Here is a 25,409-nt window from a genome sequence, read left to right as displayed (position 1 = left end):
GGATTCACCAAACATTTCACCTGCATTATCTTACTTGATTCTGTGAGGCAGGCAAGCAGGGAAAGTGGCCACAGAGATGACAGACTCCGCCTTAGAAGTGATTTATCCAAAGCCATAGCTCAACTGAGGTCTTAATGACCTAGTCATGCTCTTTCCACTATATAATCCACAAGAAGTTAGTAATCCCTTTTTGAATAAGCCCTATTTGAAACAGTTAAAATGAAAATGTTTTGCACTTAATTGGATAAACTTCAGTTATCTGGGAAAATATGCAGAAGGGAACATTCCTCTGTTTCTGTTTAACTGAGGTTGCACCATGATTAAAATCAGTGCTCGTATCATTTCAGGAAAAGAAAATTCAGTGTGATTTGAAGCAGTCAAGCAAGACTTCAGCCTAACATCGCTGGAAATAGCTCACATCTTCGATGCATTTATATCTTCCTCCACTCTCCAAACTCCAGGCATTATTACTAAGTTTCAGAGATACAAAGATAAAAGACAAGCTTCCTGTCTTTATACTAAGTCATAAAAATCTATGGAAAGTCCATATGGAAGTATCCAGTAAGCAATTGTAAAAGTGAGTTTAGAGCTCAGGAGAAAGATGCAAGTTGAATAGCTAGGTTTTACGAGGAACAACACATAAGTCATTGTAACGTTTGGTGTGGGTTATCTTGACCAATGAGAACGTGTAGAGCTAGAAGAGATGTCTATGGACGTGACCCTGAGGAACCCCAGCATTTAAGGAGAGATCAGAGAAGGCTGAGAGAGAGAGCCTATAATAATAGAAGTTAAGTCATTCATTCATTCAAGAACACCTATATTTATTAAGCTCTTAGTCTCTGTCAAGAGAAAGAAGGACCCAGTAGCCAAAAGACAAGAACATTTCAAGGAAGGAGGGGTCAATAGGGTTAAATGCCATAAAGAGGGCAAAAGGGTAAAGTCTGAAGAGCTGTTCATGGAATGTGACAAAGAGGTCATTAGTGGCCTTGATGAGAACAATCTCAGTGGATTGATGGGAGCAAAAAAAAAAAAAGATTGAGAAGTGAATGAGAAAAGAGAAATGGATACGGCAATTATAGTTGATTCTTGAAGTTTAGCTGTGAAGGGAAGAAAGAAATTGAGAGGTGGCTAAATACTGACAAAGATCAAGGGAAGGTTGAGAATTTTTTTTAATCATGTGAGATACTTGAGCATGTGTAGATGCTGAGGGGGAAGTGTCAGTAGAAAAAGGAAAGGTTAAAAATGAAGGAGAAAGGATTTGGAGACCCATGGAATAAAGCTTGTAAGTAGGAGGTAAAGAGGACTGATTCATTCAGCCAATGTGTTAATAGTTACCACCTGCTCTATGCCAGGCACTGTGCTAAATACGAAGTATACGATGACAGGGAAGACACTGTACATGGAGCTTACGGAAAGGTGGGAAGGTGGAGCTTGGACAGGAGATATGGGTGCCTCATCTACTTGGATGACCGAGGTGTGAGGATACAGCTAAAGGCATCTGCAGAGGTCCCAAGAAGTTGGTGAAATTCCCACATTACTATTATTTTTCTCTGAAGATGGATGTGGCCTCTGCTGAGATAAGGGAAGAAGTGGTGATGAAAGAAACTTGAGGAATGAGGTGAAAGTTTGAAATAGCTACTTGTAAGGATTGGGAGAGGGTGATTTTCCAAGCTTGGAGATCCTGAATTTATTAAAGGCTCTGATCGGTGGGACCGTGGTATTCTCCCCATAAGACCCTGAGGAGTAGGAACAGAGTCATTTGGATTTGTCCTTTGAAGTAGCTCTCTGGTTGATCTATTTCCTTCTATACCCAGTGCCACCATCCTTACCTGACTGCCTCTCTCCCCTCAACTTTGAACCCCCTATTTTCTTGCTAGTAGGTTTCCTTGTCTTCTTGCCAAAATAAAGCATTTTGATAAGTAACACCCTTATTTGAGAACTTAAAATGACATCCTATTCATGTCAGATTACTTTAACCTACTCACCTTAGCATTCCAGGCCTTCCATAATTTGTCTCCCTCTTCCCCTTTCCTCTGCTGTTACTAGTATCTTTCTTACATCATATCTATGCTTCGGGCTCCATGCTTACCAAGTACAAACTTTTGCTTAAGCTATGTTGCTCTTTGGAACATTTTCTCCTTTTGCACTAAACTGACTCCCACTAAAGTTCTCCCATCTTTCATGATAAAATATATCCAATGCTTTCCCTGCAGTGATCATGAAGAACATTTATTGTCTTTCTTTCATTTCAGAATTATATTCAATGTAGCTCTTTTTCCTTTCTTTTCTCTTTTTATTGAGACTTGGTATTGCATTTTAATCATTTAGCGCATGTAAGTTTTAACTCCAATACAAGGCCATTTTCTTTTTTTTTTTTTCTTTTTCAAATATTTTAGAGTAATCTCTACACCCACCGTGGGCCTCAAACCCACAACCCTGAGGTCAAGAGTTGAATGTTCCACTGACTGAGCTAGCCAGGTGCCCCAATTGACATTTTCTTTGTGCTTTCTTTACCTTTCTTTCTTTTGTAAATTATTATTTTTTAATGTTTATTTTTGAAAGAGATGGCATGGATGGGGGAGGGCAGAGAGAGAGGGGAGGGGGACACAGAATCTGAAGCAGACTGCAGGCTCTGAGCTGTCAGCACAGAGCCCAATGTGGGATTCAGCCTCATGAGCTGTGAGATCATGACCTGAAGTCAGACACTTAACCAAATGAGCCACCCTGGCATCCCTTAAATTTTTTTTAATGTTTATTTATTTATTTACTTTGAGAGAGAAGGAGCACACATATGTGAGCAGGGTAGGTGCAGAGAGAGAGTGGGGGAGAGAATCCCAAGCAGGCTCCCCACGGACAATGTGGAGCCTGACATGGGGCTCCAACCCACAAACCATGAGATCTTGACCTGAGCCAAAATCAAGAGTCGCATGCTTAGCCAACTGAGCCACCCAGTGACCCCTCTTTCTTTTTATTGAAGTATAGTTAATACACAATGTTAGTTTCATGTGTACAACATAGTGATTCAACAAATTGACAGGTTATGCTATGCTTACCACAAGTGTAGCTACCATCGGTCACCATACAATGCTAATACAGTGCCATTGACTATACTCCCTATGCTGTCCCTTTTGTCGCCATGACTTGTTCTTTCCATAACTGGAAACTTATATCTCCCACTCCTTTTCATTCATTTTGCCCATCCTCCAACCCTCCTGCCTCTGGCAACTATCAGTTTGTTTTCTGTGTTTATGGGTCTGTTTCTGCTTGTTGTTTTTTTTTTTAGACTACACATACAAGTGAAATCATATAGTATTTGTCTTTCTCCTCGTGCTCTTTTTTTGTGTGTGATTGATAACTTTATGTAGTTATGTTTGGCTTTCTTTTCATTTTTTTGTATATCTATTACAGGTTTTGGGTTTGTGGTTCCCATGATATGTCATAGCTTATATATCACATCCTAAATATATAGCATTCTATACTGATGGTCATTTAAGTTTATTTTTATTTATTTATTTATTATGTTTTATTTATTTCTGAGAGAGAGATAGTGTGAGCAGGGGAGGGTCAGAGAGAGAGGGAGACACAGAATCTGAAGCTGGCTCCAGGCTCTGAGCTAGCTGTCAGCACAGAGCCCGACGTGGGACTCGAACCCACAAACTGTGAAATCATGACCTGAGCCGAAGTCGGATGCTTAACCGACTGAGCCACCCAGGCTCCCCAATGGTCATTTAAGTTTAAACACATTCTAAAAACAACTTGTTTGGGGCATCTGGGTGGCTCAGCTGGTTAAGCATCTGACTCTTGATTTTGGCTCAGGTCATATCCCTGGGCTATGAGATTGAGCCTCGCATTGGGCCTTGTGTTGATTATGGAGCCTGCTTAAGATTCTCTGTCTCTCCCCCTCTCCCCTCCCCTCTCTCTCCTTCCACCCTTCTCCCCCACTCAAGCGCTCTCAATCTCTCTCTGTCTCTAACATAAAAGAATAAATAAGAAGAGCTTTTTTATTCCCCCCTCTTCAAAAGATCTCTCTCTCTCTCTCTCTCTCTATCTATCTAGAATAGAATATTATTCTATAGAATAGAATAGTTGTAGGTTTTTTTCCTTTCAGCACTTTGAATATATCATGCCACTCCCTTCATCCCTCCAACATTTCCAGTGAAAAAATCAGTTTCTAGTCTTAGGGGTTTCCCTTGTACATAACTTTTTGCTTCTCTCTTTCTGCTTTTAAAATTCGTTCTTTGTCTTTAATCTTTGACATTTTAATTATTATGTGTCTAATGCATATCTCCTAGGGTTCATTTTGTTTTGGATTCTTTTTGCTTCCTGAACCTGGATGTCTATTTCCTTCCCTAGGTTAGGGAAGTTTTCAGCTATTATTTCTTCAAATAAATTTTCTGCCCCTTTCTCTTTCTCTTCTCCTTCTGAGACCCTTCTAATTGCAAATGCTTGTTCTCTTGATGTTGTCCAAGAGGTCCTTGAACCTACCTCATTTTTAAAGAATTCTCTTCTTTTTGCCGTTCAGCTTGGGTGCTTCCCATTATCCTATCTTCCAGATCACTGATCTTCTTCCACATCCATTAATCTACTGTTGATTCCCTTTAGTGTGTTTTTTAATTTCAACTCTGATTTATTCTTTTTTGCATTTTCTCTTTGAAGTTCTCTTTGAGTTCCTCCATTTTTCTGTCCAGTCCAGTAAGCATCTTTATACTCATTGCTTTATTTTTTTTAAGTTTTTATTTTAATTCCAGTTAGTTAACATGTAGTATAACATTAATTTTAGGTGTACAATATAGTGACAACATTTCCATATATTATCTGGTGCTCATCACAACTAGTACCTTCCTTTCTTTTTTAAAATTTTTTAAATGCTTATTTATTTTTGAGAGAGAGAGAGCATGAGTGGGAAAGAGGCAGAGAGAGAGGGAGACACAGAATCTGAAGCAGGCTCCAGGCTCTGAGCTGTCAGCACAGAGCCCGATGCCAGGCTTGAACCCTCAAGTCATGGGATCATGACTGAGCTGAAGTCAGATGTTTAACCGACTGACCACCCAGGTGCCCCAACTAGTGCCTTCCTTAATCCCTATTCCCTATCCCCTCCAACCTCCTCTCTGGAAACCACCATTTTGCTCTCTGTAATTAAGAATCTTCTTCCTGATATCTCCTTCTCTCTCTCTCTCTTTGTTTTTTCCCTTTCCTTGTTTGTTTTGTTTCTTAAATTCCACATGAGTGAAATCATATGGTATTTGTCTTTCTCTGACTTATTTCTCTTAGCATTATATTCTTTAGCTCAATCCATATCATTGCAAATAGCAAAATTTCATTCTTTTTTATGGCTGAATAATATTCCATTGTGTGTGTGTGTGTGTGTGTGTGTGTGTGTGTGTGTATCTTTATCCATTGGTCAATTGATGGACACTTGGGCTACATCCATATCTTGACTATGGTAAGTAATGCTGCTATAAACATAGGGGTCTGTGTATCCCTTTGAATTAGTGTTCTTCTCAATCATTACTTTAAATTCTAACAGGCATATTGGTTATCTCCATTTAGTTCTTTTTCTGAGGTTTTATCTTATTCTTTCAACTGGAGCATATTCCTCTGTCTCCTCACTTTGCTTGACTTTCTGTGTTTGTTTCTATGAATTAATGGAACAGCTACTTCTCCTAAACTTGAAGGAATGGTCTTAGGTATGGTGATCCCTTGTGTGGACTCTGTGTGCTTGGTGACTTTTGCTGGCTGCCTGGAGTTGTGGCTGACACGGGCTGGGGGTGCGAGCCACTCCTTGCTGGGTCTGCTGGGATGGTAGATGGCCACTTCTTTAAAGACCGGGACCACATCCCACAGTGATTTGTACCTGATTTAAGTGCTTAATACTTAATGGATGGAGCTTGAGATTTTAGTTGAGCCCTAAAACTTTAAATAAATTACACTCAATCTCCATTCACTGATCTATTTTAATGAGCAGGTATTTGAGTACCTAAGTCCTTTACTAGGAGCTGGGGAGACACATCCCTTGCTTACTCACTGTGAGGCTTAGCCCAGTCAGTGAGCCTGATCTGAGTTCAGTAAAGACTGGCAGTCCCCTGCGCCTCCTTTCCTCTAGTTCAGAGACTAGTATGTGGGAGTAGGGAAAAGGAGGTGTCCACTCAGATAAAACTATCCAAGAATGCCAATGTCTCCCAGGCCACCCACTATCCTGGGAATTTTGAGAATCTTTTGTCCCAGCCCCCACGCAGGAAAGAATCTTAGCAGGCAATACCAAGGTGGGAGCCAAGCACTGCTGTCTGAAGTCTCATTCCCCCTCCCCACTGACCTTCCCAGAATCAAAGAGTCTTTATGGAGGACAGGGATGGAGAAGAAGCAGTTTTGCCATTTGAAGGAATGTCCAGGGCCCTCTGAAGAAAGATGCAACACTAATCCTGTGTCTGGGGGGCCAGTCGGGCTATATGTGGGGTTGGGACACTGGTCACTTTCCCTTTTTGGAGACTCCATGTTGCTCCTCTTTCTGTGTGATTCTCTGAGTCAGTTTGTCCCAAGCTCCATGTCTCTCTTTTGGCTTGAGCCCCACTCACCTGCCCTTTTCCATCAACCAACAGCCTGCCAGCCACGCTGGCTTCTTGGCTCCCTAGTTCCTGGCCTAGTGGCCTACCCCATCCTGCTCTGACAGTAGGGGTGAGAGGGGAGGAGATGATGGGGACAAGGAAAACCTCCTGGGGACATCTTCCTTTCCTTTCCCAGGCCTCAAGCGTTCAAGTGCATGCTAGGCCTTCCTTACTGGGGTCATGATGTACCAGAGGCACGTGGGGAGAAATAAGGACGTTGAGGTAAAAACAGTAGAGAGGAGGGACAGAGGGTTGGGGGCATAGTAGAGACTGAGGGGGGAGCCTCTCGAAGTGGAAGCCGGGTAGCCAAAACCACTGGGGAAAAAGGAGGGAGGTTGAGTCGCGCGGCTCTGACAGCCCAGCCCAGCCGAGGTCCCAGGGTTTCCCGTCGCTCTCTCCTTCCAGCTTCTCTTCCTCTCTCTTGTGAGATTCCTCCCCAAGACCTCTTCATGAGACACCACCCCCCTCCTCTGTACGAGTCTCTGCGACGGTCCGCTGGTTTCTCCATCTCGCGCCTGGCTTTGGTCTCCGGCTCAGCCTCCCGGCCTGGCCCTCTTGATGGGCGGTGCTCATTACGCTCCGCCCCCTAGGAGGACTATTGGTGGAGAGGTGTCGAGAAGGCGGTGTCCAGCCAGCGTCCGGGGGTCGGATTGGTTGCAACGACCCAGAGGCGGATAGGAGGCGGAGTCGGCCGGGAGGCGGGCGGGGCGGCTGGGGCCCGGCCCAGAGCCCCGGGCGGTCGCATTGTTTTCCTGCGCGGAGCCGCGGCGGGAGTGGGGGCTGCGACTGGGACCCTGGGCTTGCCCTACAGGACAGCGCCCGGGACCTCCAATCCAAGCTTCATCCCATTCGGACGCTCATCACATCTCGCCAGAGCCCCAATCACGGATTGCGAACTCGGCGCGGTGCGGGGCCGCTGCCCGCCCGCTGCGATCTCGGTCCCGCTGACCCGGATCTCGGAGCAAGTACCCCGGAGCAGGGATAGGGCTGCAGGGAGGCCAGGAGGACGGGGGACGCCTCAGGCTGGGGGCAACCTACCGAAGTGCGAGAGGGAGCCGGGAGGGTGCCAGTGCGCTGTGTGCCTGGCTGGCGGAGAGGGTCAGCGGAGTTGGGGTGCTTGGAGGAAGGAGGGGGCCGTGGCCGAGCCCCGTCAGTGCACTCACTGTTGGGCGCAGCGTCTGGGCGCCTCTTCCCTTCGGGCTTCTCCGAGTCGCGTCCTCTGGATTGGGGAGCGCGAAAGGGGATTATTTGAGGCGCGCACCGTACAGAGGGTGGAAACCCTGGTCCCTCGACTCCTGGGCAGGGAAACTAGGCTCGGAAACCCGCGGAGAACTGGACCCTCTCGATGTCTCTGCAGGGATGGGAAGGGGGACGTGTCGTTCCGGACTTTAGTGTCACAGCTGCACCTCTGTCCTTGTGCAAGCGGCGAGTCTGAGCACCTCTCGGGGGGTTGGCTTGGACAGAGAGTCGGGGAAGGGGCCCCCCGAGAAACAAGTCCCCGTGCCCTTCTCCTTTCTTCACCCCACTCGTCCCTGGGCTTTGTTAGACCAGGGTCTCCCAAGCAGGAGAGCCTAGCTGGAGACTGCACCTTTAGCCCGCTCAGCGCTGGCCCCAGGCCTGCCCTCTTCGATTCCCCGCCTCTGGCCCTGTTTCTCTGGCCTGGGAGACCCGCCTCCTCTCCCCAACCCCCGCTCCCATCCTCACTCTGTCTGAGCCTGCAGGCCCCTCCAGCCCCTCCTCCCGCTAACGTGGCTCTGGGACCCGGTCCCGGCCCAGACTCTGCTACCCGCCCCTCTCGGAGCCCCAGATCCAGTGAGGGGGAAACACGTCGAGCCCCTGGCCCGGGGCCCACCTTATGCCAGGCTCTAAACACCTGGATTATCCTCGTTGGGGGTTGGGTGGGAGGGAGAGTAGGTGCGGAGCCAGGGGCAGAGGGTGGGGGAAATGTCTTGGAGAAGGGAACGCGCCTTCAGCCTGTTTCTCGAGGATCCTCAACGCGCCCCCCACCCCCTCTACCTCCGTCTGCTCCCCCAGAGGAAGGTGGACTGGGGCGGGAGACCAGCCTGAGAGCTTCCTGCTATTGTCCCCAGCCCCGTCTCCCCTTCTCCATCCCTTCCCCAGCCTCCCCCTCCACCCCCCCTTGACTCTGGCTCTGACCCTGGCCACTCCCCAGAGGTGGCTGTAGGGCCAGGAGGAGAGAGAAGGGCTGTTTTCTCTCCCAGCAAAGGGAGGACCTAGGAGGGGAAGAAAGGGATGGCCAGGCCTCCCCCATTTGCTTCAGATGGGGGGTATGATGCATCTGGGGTTGGTCTCAGCCGAGTAAGCCTTTCCCCAGGCCCCGGGTGGCATGAGAACTGCTCAGATGCTGCTCCTCCAAAAACAAATGTGGGAAAAGCCTTCTTAAAGACATATCATGCGAGTCTAGGGGCCAATGCAAAGGCCAACCAAGTGTTTTCAGAGGCTGGACTAATCCAGCCCAAGGTGGGGGGTGGGGTGCAGAGACATTGGGCTGGAGGTAGGCAGGACCTGCTCTCTCAAGGGAGAAGGAAGGGTCTGGGGGTGCTCGCTATCGGAGCATTTTGCCTAGAAATGAAGAGCATGTAAATGAGATGCAAATTAGCCTCTATTGTCCCCAGCTAGGGCGCTTTTGCTGTGAAGGCTGCTGAATTCCGAGGGTTTTAATGTGGGAGTGGTCGGCATGCCCCACAAACTCTCCCTGTCACCCTTTTCCCCAAGACTGGGCCTTCAATTCCAGGAGTTTCTGGCAAGGGGCCAGCCCCAGCCCCTGCCCTCACATCTCTGGGCTTGAAGCCGCGAGCACCTTTGTAATCAAGCTCACTGTCACTGTCAACAGCCCCCCGCCCCCCCCCCAGCTCGTGCCGCGCCCCACCCCCCCACCCCCTTCCCGGGCAGCGTGTCCTTTTCCCTAGCCTCGGTAGACTTCTCCCAGATTTTCACACTTACTTTTAAGGGATGTGGTAAAGAGGTCTCACTAAGCCTCTTCCCTCCTGTCCCTTCTTCCATCAGGTCAGAGGTTTCCTATCCCCCTCAACTCCCTACAGGAGTCACGACCCCAGGTAAGGAAAGGGGCGGCAGCGCTGAGGGCAGGGGGTGGAAACGGGAGCAGGAAGAGGGTCTGGCTGTTCTCCCCACTTGCCAGAGGCCAAAGTTGTTTCCTGGGTGAAGACACCAGTTGCCCAGAGCAACTTGGAGGGGGGGAGCAGGAGGGGGAGGGTAGGAGACAGGCTGTGTCCCTTTCTCTTCCCCTGGGAGCACCAGCATCCGGAAACCTGAGGTGGGGGGGTGGTTAGGGAGGCTTGGCCTTTCGGCACCAGAGGGTCGTTAGCTAGCTGACTGCTCTGCCCCTGGGGAGGGGGTCATCATTAATGTTCCTCCCCCTTCCCCTCCTCCAGCTCTCTTGGGACCCCATCTGACGTCAACCTCCCCACCAATGACGCTGGATTGGGGGTGGGGTACACTTGGGTGCTGGCTCCAAGGGTGGATTTGGGGCGATGGAAGGGGCTGGGCTTGCAAGCCCAGGGTCTCTTCTTTGGGGAATGAGGCGGGATGAACAGCCAAGGATTGGCGAAGGAGAGCTCTCTGTTCACAGAAAGGAAGGATCCGCACCCTGACCTGATTTCAGGAGCTCCTCAGCCCCTCACTTCAGTTTGAGGGGAAGGAGGACAGGAAGCTGGTGTACATACACCTCCCACTGTGGGTCCCAACCAGGGCCAGCTGGGGCGGGCTTGGCGGTGCCGCTGGGCGGGAAGGGGGCTGTCTCACCATCCCTTCCGCCATATCCATCTTTTCCTGGACTTTGGGCTACTGTTGCCTGCCTGTTGTTGAATTATTTATATTTCCATTTTGAGGCAGCCCGAAGATGGAAGGAAGGGAAAGAGGGACATTTTCAGCCATTTCTCCTCACCAGGGTGGCCATCCCTGGCTCCTGACAGGGGGTGATTCTGCTCTTGCTCATCAAGTACATGCCCTGGTTCTTAGGAGCCAGGGAGGGAACAGGGGGTTAGAGAGGTAGGGAGGGGGCACAGTGGTCGGGCAGACAGCTGCAGCCAGAGCTAAATTTAGCTTCTGATCTGGCTTTGATGCAGATTCATTTTTGGCTAAGGCAGCCCCCCACCCCACCCCCGACACCCCTCCCTACCCGCCTTCTCCCAAGTGAGGGGAAGAGCCCTCGAAGCATGAACTTAGACCAAGACCACGACCCCTAGGCTTCCTCTCCGCCACCCTGGTCTTCCTCAACCCCAGACAGGGGATGGCTTCCTCGCAGCTGTGTCTGTCTGGGCACAGCGCCTGACCCAGGGTGCCGAGGGGGTCTGTGAGGGAGGGGGAGGCCGACGCAGTGCCCTCTTCCTCCTTCCAGTGCCAAGGAGTCACTATTTATAATGTTAAGGCTTCAGTGTCTAATTATAACTGAGAAGGGGTTAGCAAGAGGGGGGCCAGGAGGTGTCACCTACCGAATGTCCCAGGCCCAGTCAGGAGAAAGGAGAAGAGGCCGCGTGAGAAGGCTTGGAAGGGGAGCGGGCGTGTCCTGTCCTTACCTGGGGTCATGCCTGCAGGTCTCACACTAGCCAGTTGGGGCCAGTTGGAGAGGGAAAAGGCCTTGAGTGACAGTGACAGCTGGCTGGGACTGAGGCAGTGCCAGGGAAAGGGGTTGTTTCCCCCAAGCCCACAGGGTCCTCTGGGGATAGACCAGGGGGGAGCCTGCCTGGGTCAAAGGTGAAGGGATCCAGCCCCTTCCCCCACTTTTATCTGTCTCCTCTTTCAGGGCCGGCATATGGGTGAGGGGGCACCCCCTGGGGCCTGAGCTGCCCCGCACAGGATGCCCCGTGCCCCCCACTTCATGCCCCTACTGTTCCTGCTGCTGTGGTTCTCACTTCCCCATACCCGGGCTGCCTTTCCCCAGGACCCCGTTCCTCTGCTGACCTCCGACCTGCAAGGTGAGTGCCCTGCACCTCCCCCCGCAACTGTGTGAGCTCAGCACTGGAGATACCTGTGCAGGAGGCCGGGGTGCAAGAAGACACTCAGCAGAGGAGAGTAGCCGGGAGGAGCAAGCTCAGACCAGCCGCTCCTCTCTGCTCGCCCCACTTCCTTCCTCTGGTGTTTAGGAACCCACACTCTCTGCCAGACCACACCTTAGCAGGTCTGATCCTCGCCAGGCTGCTCCTTAGCTGCATGACCTTGGTTAGCCTGTTTAACCTTTCTTTGCCTCAGTCTCCTCATCTGCAAAATGAAGCTAACAAACAGCATTCCAGCTCACAGAGTTATTTAGGGATTCGATGAGGTCGTACACGTAAGGTGCGGAGACCTCGGCCTGGCACCTAGTAAATGCTTTCTCTGTGTTTGCTCTTGTTATTCATTATCCCACAAAGGCCCAGGACTGGTTCCGTGGCTCCCCACACCTCCCCCTTCCCTCTCCACCGTGAAGCCTAGGCCCCACCGTGAGGGAACCCATAGGCCCACTTTTTTTCTGAGAAGAACCTTTCTCTATTTGCAGGTTCCTGTTACGTATGTAGGATTTAGAGTAATTTTAAGGACTGTAGTTAGGCCATTGAGAGTAAGTGTTGGGGGATAAGAATAGCAAACACTTGCATGTGCTAGACGCGGTCTGAGCACCTTACAGACGGTAAACCATCCATGTGCGAACGCTGAGCTCCCTTGAGGGCCGATGATTATGGAAGCCGTGGTCAGGCCGGTGGATGCTGGGGTTGGTCCAAGGAGGCAGTGACCCAGGATGGGCTGAGGTGGTTTCTGAAGAGCCTTGAGGGGGTGACACAAAAAGAGGGCTGGGAGAAATGGAGTAAGTGCTCCAGACAGGACAACGTGTGGCATGGGAACGGAAGGGGGTCACCAGACAGCCCCACGGCCCTTCCAAGAGGGGGCTGTATTCAGCTCTGGAGTAGTATAGACCTGGACCTCAGCACCCACCCCCCCCCACCCTGCCACTTCCCAGCTAGACACATATGCAAATTCCTTAATGGATTTAAGCCTCAGGCTCCTCATCTGTAAAATGGGGCCAGTATTAGTACTGTAAGACCTTCCACAAGACAAGCATTTCTTTTTTTTTTTTAATTTTCTTTTTAATTAAAAAAAATTGTTTATCTTTCAGAGAGGGAGAGACAGAGCACGAGCAGAGGAGGGCCAGAGAGAGAGAGAGAGAGAATTCGAAGCAGACTCCAGGCTCTGAGCTGTCAGCACAGAGCCAGATTTGAGGCCCAGACTCCTGAACCGTGGGAGATCATAACCTGAGCCGAGAAGTCAGACCCTTAACCGACTGGGCCATACAGGCGTCCCTCTAATAAATTTTAACTTGATAAATGAGCGATGTCTTGCATACGAGTAGTACGTGATGCCAAATATCACTCGATCACAACTGAGGCAATGGTTCTTGAAATTCACTTTGATATGCTTTGGATTACAAGCATGTTTCCAGAACAGATTTTGCTCGCAAACCAAGTTTTACTGTACTTCCCTTATAGGGTCGTATTAAATGAGGTAATGCGTCTAAAGTGCTAACATGGTGGTTGGCAGAGGTTATGTGCTCAGAGCTAGTATTATTTTATTAATAGGTGTATTAATGGTATTTTTTTATACCTCACAACTCATCTTCCTCACCCATGAGGCCCATGGCGGGATTTTATCTGGCTGGAAAGGGTACTGGAGAGTGTGTGGTGTCCAGGTGGGCCTCAGCACCTACCTGTCTGTGTCTTCTAGGGACTTCTCCATCATCTTGGTTCCGGGGCCTGGAGGATGATGCTGTGGTTGCAGAACTTGGGCTGGACTTTCAGAGATTCCTGACCTTGAACCGGACCTTGCTAGTGGCTGCCCGGTAAACCAGCTGCGGCACCGTTGTGGGGCCAACATGCATGGTCCTGGGAGGATGTGGAACGTGCATGGCCACTGCAGCATCTTGAGGGGACACATGCGGGTGTACAAGCCATGGGACTGGGACATGCTGGGGCCTAGAGTGCGAAAGCCAAGGCATGGAGTAAGGGGAGGAGAGAGAGCAGGACGGTTGCCCTGCTTGTCTCCGAGTCGCTGAGCCTACACGGGGGTGTGGGTGTGGGGGTGTGTGGGGGATAGGGGGGGTGTGGGGTGTGGTAAGGAGCTCAGGTGGGGTGCCTGGGCTTGGCTCTGATCCCTCCCTCGCTATCCCTTCAGGGATCACGTTTTCTCCTTCGATCTTCAAGCCCAGGAGGAAGGGGAGGGGCTGGTGCCCAACAAGGTAAGAGGCGTGTGGGAGGAGGTGCAGGCACAGAGATGGGGCTGGGAAAGGTCTGGTGGGGGGCAAGCTGTGGGGATAAAGAACCCCAGAGGAACCATAATGTGCAGGGGCATCCAGGTTGCCCCATGGTCTTCCCTCTTTGACTTTCCCCTTCAGTATCTAACATGGCGGAGCCAAGACATGGAGAACTGTGCCGTGCGGGGAAAGCTGACGGTGAGGAGCGCGATGAGAATTTCCAGGGGAGGATTTCCCACACCCGAGCTCCATCCACGTGGATGGAGCTTCCATCTCGGGCCTGGGGCGGGGAAGGGCGCCGGAAAGACAGTGAAAGGTGTTTGCCTTCCTTCACAGAGGAGGGAGGCTCCAGTAGGCCACACGGTCCGCCCGAGGTTGCAGGGTAGCGGGCAGCTTAGCTGGGACTTTACCCCACGTTGCCCCGACGGGCTCACGGGAGGCGGCCTCACTCCCTGTGACCCCCTGTTTCAGTCTCAGGGAGCCCTGTCGCTGACATAGAGTTTTGGCTTCTCTAGGACGAGTGCCACAACTATATCCGTGTCCTTGTTCCCTGGGACTCCCAGACGCTCCTTGCCTGTGGCACGAACTCATTCAGCCCCGTGTGCCGCAGCTACCGGGTACAAAGGCGGGGGTGGGGAGCGATGAAGGGGTCGGGGTGGGAATGGGAAGGGATCCCTTGGTAGGTACCCAGCGAGGGTGGGGGAGCAGGAGGGCCCAGAGGGCAAGGGTCCTGAACGGGTGGGGGAAAGGCACGGGGACACGGGGAGGTGGGCCACCTAGCCGAACCCCAAGACCTTGACTGTTCCAACAATCTGCTCCCTCTGCCCCCAGATAACTTCGCTGCAGCAGGAGGGTGAAGAGCTGAGCGGGCAGGCTCGTTGCCCCTTTGATGCCACCCAGTCCAACGTGGCCGTCTTTGCAGGTGTGGCACTAGGGCTCATGAGAAGCAGGCCTGTGGTGGGAGGGGGCTCTCACCTTAGCCCTCCTCCCAATTCGATCTTCCCCTCTGCTCCTGAGTGGAAGGCTGGGGTAGGGGGCAGGGCCAAGGTGAGTGAGGCAGGGGTGTAGGAGGCCAAAGAAGAGCCAGATCCCTGGGCCCTCCCCTGACTCCTCCTCCCCACCCCTCCAGAGGGCAGCCTGTACTCGGCCACAGCTGCGGATTTCCAGGCTAGTGATGCTGTGGTTTACAGAAGCCTTGGGCCTCAGCCCCCACTCCGCTCGGCCAAGTACGACTCCAAGTGGCTGAGAGGTCAGGGCGGGCCTGGGGGAGGGAAGTTGCTCTTGGGGCGGAGGTGCAGGGGAGGACTGTGGCGGGAGCAGGCGGACCGTGGTTGTGCTGATGCTGTGCACGTGTGCAAAGGCTGGAGGCCGCATGGGGCCTGGAGTCTCTGAGCCTACTGTCTCCCGTCTGTCCCCCTCAGAGCCGCACTTTGTCCACGCCCTGGAGCACGGAGACCACGTCTATTTCTTCTTCCGCGAGGTGTCCGTGGAGGACGCCCGGCTGGGAAGGGTACGGAGGCGGGCACCAGGGCTGGGGGGCTGGAGGCTCTGGCTGGGTCCTGACAGAGCCAGTGAGAGTCGGCGGAGAGCGCCCGGGCCCTAATCTCCACCTGACAGGCCCGTGGCCTCTGAGCCCCACCTTGGAGGAGCCCTCTGCCTCCACCTCCTGCTGTGTCCCCCATCCTCGACCCAGACCCGTCTAGCACACTGCATCCTTACCTCGCCCTGCCCCTAGCAGTCATCCCTCGGGCCTCGGATGCTCCAGCTCCCAGGCCCCGCCAGCGGCCCTGCGGCCCTCACCCTGCTCGTGGCCCTCCTCCAGGTGCAGTTCTCCCGGGTGGCCCGTGTGTGTAAACGCGACATGGGCGGCTCGCCTCGGGCCCTGGACCGCCACTGGACATCCTTCCTGAAGCTACGGCTCAACTGCTCCGTCCCCGGGGATTCTACCTTCTATTTTGATGCCTTACAGGCCTTAACCGGGCCTGTGAACTTGCACGGACGCCCTGCTCTCTTTGGGGTCTTCACTACCCAGATCAATAGGTTAGTACGAGACTTACCAACGTGGCCCAGTCTGCCCCGTTCCACCAGCATCCAGGCCCCCCACCCCAAGCCTACCAATGCGCCTCTGCTGAAGGGAAAGTCCCTTCAAAGCCAGTTTGCTCCTCTGCACATGTTTTTTTCTCCCAGCATGGCCCGCAGAGACAGTCTCACCCTCCTGGGCTCCGTGTCCCACTGTGGTGCATAAGGGTGGCTGCCCTGTGTCACCTGGGAGGGGCTGTGCTGTCCCTCCCATCACACAGCCCTCATCCATTTCTGGCTCTTTCAGCATCCCTGGCTCGGCAGTCTGTGCCTTCTACCTGGATGACATCGAGCACGGATTTGAGGGCAAGTTCAAGGAGCAGAGGAGTCTCGATGGGGCCTGGACGCCTGTGTCTGAAGACAGGGTCCCCTCCCCTAGGTACGCAGAATGGGGGTGGCTTTGTGAGGGCAGAAGCAAGTGGTGTGTTCCCACATGGGGTTATGGGGAGAGGGTCCATGGGATGATGGGGAGTGGGGCTCAGTGGGTAGGCGCGGGACTGCAGGGCTGTGGGGAAAAGGGAGGGAGTAGTTGGATGTCTGTGTGAAGGAGGGCGGGGAGCGGAGGTTACCAGTCATGTTTGGGAGCAGTCGGCAGGGGGCGGGGTATGGGACCTAACTGAACCCTGGGTCCTGTCCTGTCTCCTTCCCATGTGCCCACCAGGCCAGGATCCTGTGCGGGGGTGGGTGTGGCTGCCCTGTTCCCCTCTTCCAGAGATCTCCCTGACGAGGTCCTGACCTTCATCAAGGCTCACCCATTGCTGGACCCCGCCGTGCCACCCGCCACCCATCAGCCTCTGCTCACCCTCACCAGCAGGTATGCGGCCAGACAAGTGACACCACGGCCCGACCCCCGCGCCCCAGCCACTCTCCTTCTCTGGCCTCCCCAGGTAAATCATATGGGTGGGAAGCAGCAGTCACGGAAGCGGAAGGGAGAGCAATGAGAAGGAAAGTCTGGGCTGGGGGAAGGGCTGTTCCAGGCTGTCTTCCACTGGTCACGTTGTCCTGACCTGAGGCCTGTCCCCTTAGGGCCCTACTGACCCAGTTAGCGGTTGACGGTAGGGCCGGTCCCTACGGTAACGCTACAGTCCTGTTCCTGGGCGCCGATGACGGGGTAGTGCTGAAGGTGCTGCCCCCAGGCGGGCTGTCCGGGGGCCCCGAGCCCATCCTGTTGGAAGAGATCAATGCCTACAGCCCCTCCAGGTGAGGCCTTCGTGGGGCAGCCTCCCTCGCCCCCCGTGCCCCAGCAGAGCAGGAGTGGGACATGAGGTGGTCGGGGGAGGCGTGGGCATGGCATGGGCACTGGGTGGGCATCCGAACGGCCGAAGCTGTAGGGGAGAGGGACTTGGCAAGACGCTGGATGGGGGGGCAGTCCTAGGAGTTGCATTCGGGGCTCGTCTGCCTCCCCACCCTGTCCTCTGGCTCGCCCCTGGAGAAAGGAGCCCTGCCTGCCTCACGTCCACTCCTTCCGGCCCCCCCCCCTCCAGGTGCAGTGGGAAGCGGGCAGCCCGGACAGCACGGCGGGTCATAGGGCTGGAGCTGGACACCGAGGGCCACAGGCTCTTTGTGGCTTTCTCCGGCTGTATCATCCACCTCCCTCTCAGTCGGTGTGCCCGGCACGGGGCCTGCCAGAGGTGAGGAGAGGCTGGGGGCGGGCCTGCCTAGGAGCCCGGGGACACAGGCATGGGGGAGGGGGCTGCCTTGCGCAGGTGTGCAGTAACGGGCCCTAGAATAGGAACTGGGGTGTGCAGGATGGGGATACGGCCGGGGCCTCCTGCAAGGCCGGGGTGACAGAAGAGGCCAGGCGTGGGCTGACTGGATCGGAGAGCCTCACGGCCCCCATCTTCCCCAGGAGCTGTCTGGCTTCTCGGGACCCGTACTGTGGCTGGCATCGCTCCAGAGGCTGTGTGGATATCAGGGGGCCTGGTGGGTAAGTGAGAGGCCCCTGGATCTCCTGGGGAGAAAGTTCCCCACCACTGAGAGAGGGAGCCGAGGGCCGGGATGGGGCATGGGGTGAGACACCTCACTGCCCTGAGCCACCTCCGTCCACCTCTACTTCCTTCTAGAGCTGATGTGTTTCCAGCTGGGAGCCAGGACGCCTTGGAGCACAGTGACTGCCAAGGTAAACAGCAGGGGCAGGGGCCGCTGGAGCTGTGGCTGTACACGGCTCTGAAGGCTGTCGGCCACCATGGTGGGGGGTGGGGAGGTGTTCTGTCCTGTGGCACAGTCACGTCACCCCTTTCAGTTCTTTATGGAGCCTGTCCCTGCCCCCCATCTTCACCCCGTCTCCCTTTTTCATAGATGGAGCTACTGGGAGTCAGTCTGGCACAGGGGATCCTGCTTATGGTGAGTCCACCTGCTCCCACCCCTCCTACCTGCGCGGCCCCCACGCCCCTGAGTCTGCGCTCCGCTCCGCGGTGCACCCTGGGCGCACTGAGCGTGTCTCCAGGGTTAGCATACTCCACACGCCTGGCATAGGGCTCAGTGCTTGGCAGGCAGCAGGGTGCTTAATAAATAGTTTTTGGAAAAATACATTAAAGAACGTCCTGCATGGTGAGCCCTTCCCCACGCGCAGAAGAAAGTAGAGGCTGGAGCTCTGGACTTTTGGGTTCCGAAGGGGGTGGGGTGGGGGTGGGGAGGACCCTCTGAATGGTGTCAGAGGTGGGAAACAGGAGCCTCACTGGCTCTGACCTGGTCTCTGTCACCAGTGCTTCTGGGTCCTGGCCCTCCCCCTGAGACCCCCAGCCCCCCCAGTGATGCCCACCCCCGGCCCCAGTCTTCCACTATTGGAGCTCACACTCAGGGTAAGGGGGCTGGCGGGGCGGGACAGGAGTGAAGCACGGGGCTGCTGATTCTGGAAGAATCCGAAGCCCCTCACTGACGCGTTTGACGCTCACTAATGCCTGGGAGCCTCCTCTCCCCAGAGCCCGGCATCCTGTACCCCCCTCCTTCCGCACGGGCAGAGTTCGGCACTTGCTCTTGGCATGGCTACGGGGCCGAGCTGGGATGGGGCCTCCCCGGGCCCAAGCTCGAGCCTGCGTGTGAGGACTAGTGTGACGGGCTGTGTGTTGCGGGGTCCGGGGAGGCCATTCGGAGGAGGGTCAGGCTGTGCTGGAGCGAGGCCCAGTCGCCCAGCCGCAAGAGAGAGGTGCGGCAGGCCCTCCCGCACCCCCCCTACCTCGGCTGAGCCTCGCTCCTCCCTCTCGGTCGGCAGGCGTGCGCCGGGACCTCCCCCCAGCCTCAGCCTCCCTCTCCGTCCCCATCCCACTCCTCCTGGCCTGTGCTGCCGCAGCCTTCGCCCTGGGCGCCTCGGTCTCTGGCCTCCTGGTCTCCTGCGCGTGCCGCCGAGCCCACCGACGTCGGAGCAAGGACGTCGAGACTCCGGGGCTCCCGCGCCCTCTCTCCCTTCGCAGCTTGGCCCGGCTGCACGGTGCGGGCCCGGAGCCGCCGCCGTCCAAGGACGGGGACGGGGCGCAGACGCCCCAGCTCTACACCACCTTCCTGCCTCCCCCCGACGGCGTCGCCCCGCCGGAGCTGGCCTGCCTGCCCACGCCCGAGTCCACGCCCGAGCTGCCAGTCAAGCACCTCCGCCACGCCGGAGGCCCCTGGGAGTGGAACCACAACGGGAACAACGCCAAGGAGAGCCAGGGCCGCGTGCGGGGTGTCAACGCAGCGGGCGGCCCCGCGCCGCGCGTGCTGGTGAGGCCGCCGCCGCCCGGCTGTCCCGGACAGGCAGTGGAGGTCACCACCCTGGAGGAACTGCTACGCTACCTGCACGGCCCGCAGCCACCCCGGAAGGGGGCCGAGCCCCCGGCCGCCTTTACCTCGCGGGCGCTCCCGCCAGAGCCGGTCCCCGCGCCCACGCTTTTTGCGGGCTCCAGCGTCCTCCCGCGGGAGTGTGGGCCGCCGCTGAGGCTGGACGTGCCCCCCGAGGGCAAGTGCGCGGCCCCCTCCCCCCGGCCCGCGCTCTCCGCCCCCGCTCCGCGACTAGGAGTCGGGGGTGGCCGGAGAATGCCCTTTCCCACGCACCGTGCGCCCCCCGCCTTGCTGACTCGGGTCCCCTCCGGGGGGCCCTCCAGGTACTGCGGGGGGCCCGGCAGACACCTCCTGTACCTGGGCCGGCCGGAGGGCTATCGAGGCCGCGCCCTAAAGAGGGTGGACGTCGAGAAGCCCCAGTTGCCCCCCAAGCCGCCCCTTGTCGCGTCCCCCTCCCAGTCGGCGGTCCCCAACGGCAGCCATTTTAACTTTTAAAGGGAGCCGCGCCGCGTCCTCGAATTGGGCCCCTGAGGCCCGGGCGCACGAACGCGTCTCCAAGGACAGAACCCCTCCCTCTCTCCACGTTCCGCACCTCCAGCCTTTCTGGACTCTGAGAGTCTCCCGGGGTCCCAGCCCGCCTCGGGTTTATTTATTGTCTTTCCCCCTGTCCTCGAGAGAGGAGTGGGAGGGGAGAAGCTCGCCCCCTCTGTGAGCCAGCTTTTCGGGGGGGACCTGGCGCACTCCCACTCCCCCCTCCCTCAGCCAAGCTGCCTTAACTCGCCCCTTCGGGCTTCCTCCATAGACTGGGCCGCGGGCGGGCCGCAGGACGGACGGACCGACGGGGCTGGGGCTGCGCGCGCGCTGTGTACAGAGTCCCCGGGCCTCCCGGGACGTGCCTCCTCCTACTGTGTAGGAGCCTCCGCTTCCCAATACAGCTTCGTCCCCGAGCCGTGCCTGACTTTCCGAGCGGAGGGGGCGGGGTGGGAACCGGTCTGCTCGTGAGGCGCCTCTGTCCCCGGACCTCTGCCCTTACCTTGGCCTTGCACTCCCCCCAGTAATTGGGACGGCTGCGGTCCCACCGGGGTTAATCAGGAGAGGTTTCCTGAAGGAGGCAGGCTAAGAAATGGTGTGTGCAGATGAACACGGGCCCAGGAGACCCACGGCAGAGCTTAGGTGGGGTGGGGAGCGCACCCGAGCACCTTCCCGATCGAGGACGCTTTCCTAGCTTGTTCCATGGGGTAGGGGGAGGGTATCTTTTGAGAAATAAAATGAAGCTGCAGCGCAAGTGATTTAAGTTTCACAACAGGAAATCTTGTCCTAAAGAATTTGGGCTCTTTGTCGCGTGACAGGGAGGCTGCAAAGGACAGCAAGGGGGCCCGCGCGGTTGGAGGCAGGGCTACCCTCGGCAGCGATCTGAAGCAGTTAGTTCCCCTCGGCAGAGCGGGAAGGAGTCCCCAGAGCGCGTGGTCCCTCACACGCATGCGTGGCCTCTTCTCGCGGAGGCTCGGGCGGCACTCCAGCCCCGCGCGCCGAGGGTCGGCTAGCGGGTGCCCGCCCACTCTGTCGTTCCTCTAACTGGGGCTGGCTGAAGGCGCCTGTCTGTTACCCGGGGGCCAATGGGAGGGGCGGACAGGAGCGTCTGCCCCGCCCACTACCTCGAGTTTAAGGTCTCTTCAAGCCCCACTCGCGGGGGCGGGGGCTGCTTCTGCGGATTTACAAGTCCGGGGTTTTGCTGGCGCGTGGCGCGAGTAGCCGCCCCGTTGGAGCCCTAGGGCGCCGTCCTCCTGGCGCCGCCTGGAGGCCGGCCCGAGCCCTGCAGCTAAGGAAGTCTTGGGAGTCCTTTACCAGGTGTGCGCGGAAGGGCCTTTGGTGGGAAACTGCGGAGAACAATTGGGTGAGGAACCGAGTCGTTCCTCCTTTTACTATCTGTAATCGTGACGTCAGAACTTTTCCTTGAGCCGCAGTTTTCTCATCTGAAAAATGGGGTTGTTTGAGAGGCTCAAGTAATGGTAATGCGTGTAAAACTACTTTGAAAGGAGAAAGCAGGGTACCTTTTGAGATGGCGATTCCTCCAAACTGATGCTTAGGCATCAGTCCTAACTGCGACCTTATACGAAACAATCTGTTTCCCTCGGGGTCCATCAGCCTTCATGAATAGATTTTACCCCCAAGATTTCTTGAACGTCGCCCTCTGAACATGCCCCACACCTTGTCCTGCCGTATTTGCTCTCTAAGTCTACCTACCCTCTGCTTGGAGCGTCTTTCCCCGGGTTGGAGAGGTCCTTCGGTCTTAGTGTTCCCCTCTCTGGACGCCTTGCTCAAAGCAAGATGTTTGCTACCGCTGCTACTTTGCTAGTCCGTGAAGGAGAGCAAGGAAGGAGTGGAGAAGCTTCCCAAACCCCTGACTTCACTCCCCTCTTCAGACCGAACCGAGGTTCAGACGGGGACCAAGGCAAAGGTTAGGGCTGCCTCCTTTCTCAGCCTTGTGTTCTGAGGGACAAGTCTCAAAATACTTCAGTTCGTGCCCTGAAAATCGTCACAAGAAAGGGGTAATGATCCTCAGGTTTAAATATAGACTCAAAAGCGAGGTGCAAGAGAAGTTAACCGCGTGACTCTGTGCGGGCAGCAGCAATTTACAGGTTAAAGTCCTGCTTTCGTTTTAATCGGGAAGGGTGTTCATTAACATCTACCAAGTATGGCGACTCCTCTAGCCAAGAGCGCCTGGACTGGACTCTCAGAAGCTTCTCGGGGCTAGTGAAAGCAACTATGTTGCACTGAGAAGGAAAGTCCTTGGACTCTGCCGCTTAATAGTTTTGTGTGTGACCTTGGCAATTCAATTAACCTCTCTGAGCCTCAATTTCTCTCGTTAAGCGTGTAAAGGATATATGGCAACGGGGAGGGGGGCGGAGGTTGTAATAAATCACCATATAAATATATAGGTTTAAATTAAATGCTTTGGGGGAAAAGGTTGTTTTGCCCCAAATAAAAGAGATTACTACTAAGTATGCAATTCCTTAATATTCATGAAATACCTCATCCTGGCGGAGAGTAGTGAATAATAAACTAAGAGAAGGAATTCAAATTATTGTCACTGACAACAGAGGGATAAACATGACCCCTTAATTTAAGGATACTTAAATAATTTAAGGATACTTAATGTTGATTTTTTTTTTTTAATTAGGATATTAGTTTGGGGCTCCTGGGTGGCTCAGTCTGTTGAGCATCTGACTTTTTTTTAATGTTTTTTTTAAATGTCTGTATTTGAGAGAGAGAGAGTGTGTGAGCTGGGGAAGGGCAAAGAGACAGAGATGGAATCCAAAGCAGGCTTCAGGCTCTGAGCTGTCAGCACAGAATCCCTGTGGGGTTCGAACTCACAAGCCCTGAGGTCATGACCTGAGCCAAAGTCTGCGCTTAATGGACTGAGCCATTCACGTGCCCTGAGCATCTGACTCAGGTCATGATCTCTCAGTTCATGGGTTCGAGCCCGCGATGGGGCTCTTTACTGGCACTACAGAGACTGCTTGGGATTCTCTCTCAAAAATACATACATACAGGGGCACCTGGGTGGCTTAGTCGGTTAAGCGTCCGACTTTTGCTTAGGTCATGATCTCGCGGTTCGTGGGTTCGAGCCCCGCGTTGGGCTCTGTGGTGACAGCCAGTTCAGAGCCTGGAGCCTGTTTCAGAGTCTGTGACTCCCTCTCTCTCTGACCCTCCCCTGCTCATGCTGTCTCTCTATCTCTCTCCTAGAAATAAATAAAACATTAAAAACTTTTTTGACTTTAAAAATACATACATACATACATATATAAACAAACTTTTAAAAATAAAATTGGAGGCGCCTGGGTGGCTCAGTCGTCGAGCGACCAGCTTCGGCTCAGGTCATAATCTCACTGCTTGTGAGCTTGAGCCCCGTGTCGGGCTCTGTGCTGACAGCTCGGAGCCTGGAGCCTGCTTCAGATTCTGTGTGTGTGTCTCTCTCTGTCCCTACCCTGCTCGTGCTCTGTCTCTCTCTGTTTCAAAAATAAACAAACATTAAAAAAATTTTTTTTTTAATGGGGGGGAATTGGGTGGCCCAATTGGTTAAGTGTGCAACTTTGGCTCAGGTCATGGTTCAGTTCATGAGTTTGAGCCCCACATGGGGCTCTCTGCTGTCAGTGAGGAGCCCGCTTGGGATCCTTTGTCACCTTCTCTCTCTGCCCCTCCCCCGCTCATACTCTCATACTCTCTCTCAAAAATAAACATTAAAAAAATTAAATGTAAACCCACAAAATTAGGATATTAATTCAAACTCTGTCTTTAGAAAAAGCCAGTATGTGCCAGCGGGAGGATAAGGTTGTCACCCTGAGGGATTCTCAGAGGCACCCTGGGAGGTTAGGGAGAAACCAGGCCCCAGTGGGCGGCGTCCATCAGCTTGTGTAAGACTTTGGGGATCTGAAACACAGAAGGTTCCACAGTTGCAGAGCTTTAAAAGCTGTTCAGCATCTTGGGTTCTTTGGGAGCTAAGTCACAGGGGCCTGAGCTATTATTGTCCCTCAGATTTATGTCTCCTCGATGGCACTACCCCACACTTGGGAACCACACAGGTATGAGTCACTTTCTGCTACTTAACCAGCAGCTGACCCTTCAGAACTGTTGACTTATAAGAATTTAAGGTTACATGCATGAGAGCGAGGCTGAAGTACGTGGATAAAATAAGAAGCCTAGGAGTCCAAAAGATTTCCTACCTCTACCACAGGTATTAAGGTCCTAACAGGAAGGAGATAACATGCTCAAAATAACCAAGGACTGATTTTAAAGTGTGGGCAAGGGATAGGTCAGTAACAGGAGGTAGTAACAGTCTTGGGCCTGAAAGGATAAAGGGACATATTGGTTGTTCGGAACTGGAAGGAGAGACTGCATTGAGGGGAGCAGTGACCTTTAACCAAAGGATATGGGTAGGCCCAGGGGACCCCAGTGAATGGAACCTGGGAAATCCATATACTGATTTCAGGTTTTGCCTCTCCTCCAAGTAGAATCCAAAGTACAAGGGAGCCCACTGATGAAAGTCATAGCCTCCCAGGACAGAGAAAAAGACAAAGAGGGAGGGGAGTAATCTAGAAGGAAAGACAGAAGCCATCCAGCATACCTAGAGCTGAAGACTCCATCTGTTCTTCACAAGGGAGTGACCTCGTGACTCTCCGTGCTCAAGTACTACTGGCCAGCAACTTTGTGGAGGTGCCTCCTGAATTGGTTCTGGAGCAAAACTGACCTTGAGTTTGTTTAAAAAAAAAAAAAAAAGGCTGCTTGAAGTTACGTTACCTGTGTCTTAACTACCTGCCTGAGGCTGAGTAAGGTTCTATTCCAACTAAAGGACAAATTACAGATGAAAGAACACCAAGAACAATGTTGAAACTGTGGTTTTATTATTTATTTATTTTTAATCTGAGTGAGAGCGAGTGTGGGAAGGGGCAGAGGGAGAGAGAGAAAGAATCCCAAGTAGGCTCCATGCTCAGCACAGAGCATGGGCTTGATCCCATAACCATGGGATCATGAGCTGAGCCAAAATTAAGAGTCAGACGCCCAAACCAACAGAGCCACCCAGGTGTCCCAACTGTGGTTTTAGAAAGTATATATATATTTAAAGCTGAGGGACTCTGGGCAGTCACAATCTGGTTTTTTTTAAATCTATATTCTGAAGATAATATATACCTTGTAAGATAGTATGTTTGTGTATGGGAAGT

At 54.1% G+C, this 25,409-nt stretch overlaps 1 protein-coding gene and 1 long non-coding RNA gene across 4 annotated transcripts; both read left to right on the top strand.

Annotated features, from left to right (window-relative positions):
• Positions 1 to 7,550: 7,550 nt before the first annotated feature.
• Positions 7,551 to 20,978, top strand: SEMA6C (semaphorin 6C). 3 transcript variants are annotated; one of them, XM_039246340.1, is made up of 20 exons: positions 7,551 to 7,567; positions 9,630 to 9,679; positions 11,386 to 11,557; positions 13,332 to 13,446; positions 13,779 to 13,842; positions 13,999 to 14,055; positions 14,373 to 14,474; positions 14,689 to 14,779; positions 14,987 to 15,106; positions 15,279 to 15,367; positions 15,680 to 15,897; positions 16,184 to 16,315; positions 16,598 to 16,750; positions 16,963 to 17,136; positions 17,421 to 17,567; positions 17,786 to 17,863; positions 18,000 to 18,055; positions 18,235 to 18,279; positions 18,642 to 18,737; positions 19,148 to 20,978. In XM_039246340.1, the coding sequence occupies exons 3-20, from the start codon at positions 11,440 to 11,442 to the stop codon at positions 20,182 to 20,184; spliced, it is 2,892 nt and encodes a 963-aa protein (XP_039102271.1). In that variant the 5' UTR covers positions 7,551 to 7,567; positions 9,630 to 9,679; positions 11,386 to 11,439; the 3' UTR covers positions 20,185 to 20,978. The 3 variants fall into 3 exon arrangements, with proteins under 3 accessions (XP_039102271.1, XP_039102272.1, XP_039102273.1); XM_039246341.1 differs by lacking the exon at positions 18,642 to 18,737; XM_039246342.1 differs by lacking the exons at positions 7,551 to 7,567; positions 9,630 to 9,679; positions 11,386 to 11,557; ... (1 more) ...; positions 13,779 to 13,842; positions 13,999 to 14,055 and having other exon boundaries at positions 14,384 to 14,474; positions 14,987 to 15,083.
• A 476-nt stretch (positions 20,979 to 21,454) lies between these two features.
• On the top strand, positions 21,455 to 24,966 carry LOC120241204. Its single transcript, XR_005530848.1, has 2 exons — positions 21,455 to 21,537; positions 24,702 to 24,966. It is a non-coding gene; the product is annotated as an uncharacterized LOC120241204 (long non-coding RNA).
• Positions 24,967 to 25,409: the final 443 nt, after the last annotated feature.

Source organism: Hyaena hyaena, unplaced genomic scaffold (assembly GCF_003009895.1).
Source record: "Hyaena hyaena isolate Hyena2069 unplaced genomic scaffold, ASM300989v1 scaffold_284, whole genome shotgun sequence".
In the NCBI taxonomy this organism is placed as follows: Eukaryota; Metazoa; Chordata; class Mammalia; order Carnivora; family Hyaenidae; genus Hyaena; species Hyaena hyaena.
Note: the sequence above shows the minus strand (reverse complement) of the source record. Positions and strands in the feature narration are given on the sequence as shown.

What these genes read in the sequence shown, in the direction of transcription:
- SEMA6C (XM_039246340.1), top strand. Translation starts at nt 11,440, where the DNA reads ATGCCCCGTGCCCCCCACTTCATGCCCCTACTGTTCCTGCTGCTGTGG. An exon ending in CAACGTGGCCGTCTTTGCAG is followed by an intron (nt 14,780 to 14,986) that starts GTGTGGCACTAG and finishes CCACCCCTCCAG; the next exon opens with AGGGCAGCCTGTACTCGGCC. An exon ending in TTCACTACCCAGATCAATAG is followed by an intron (nt 15,898 to 16,183) that starts GTTAGTACGAGA and finishes TGGCTCTTTCAG; the next exon opens with CATCCCTGGCTCGGCAGTCT.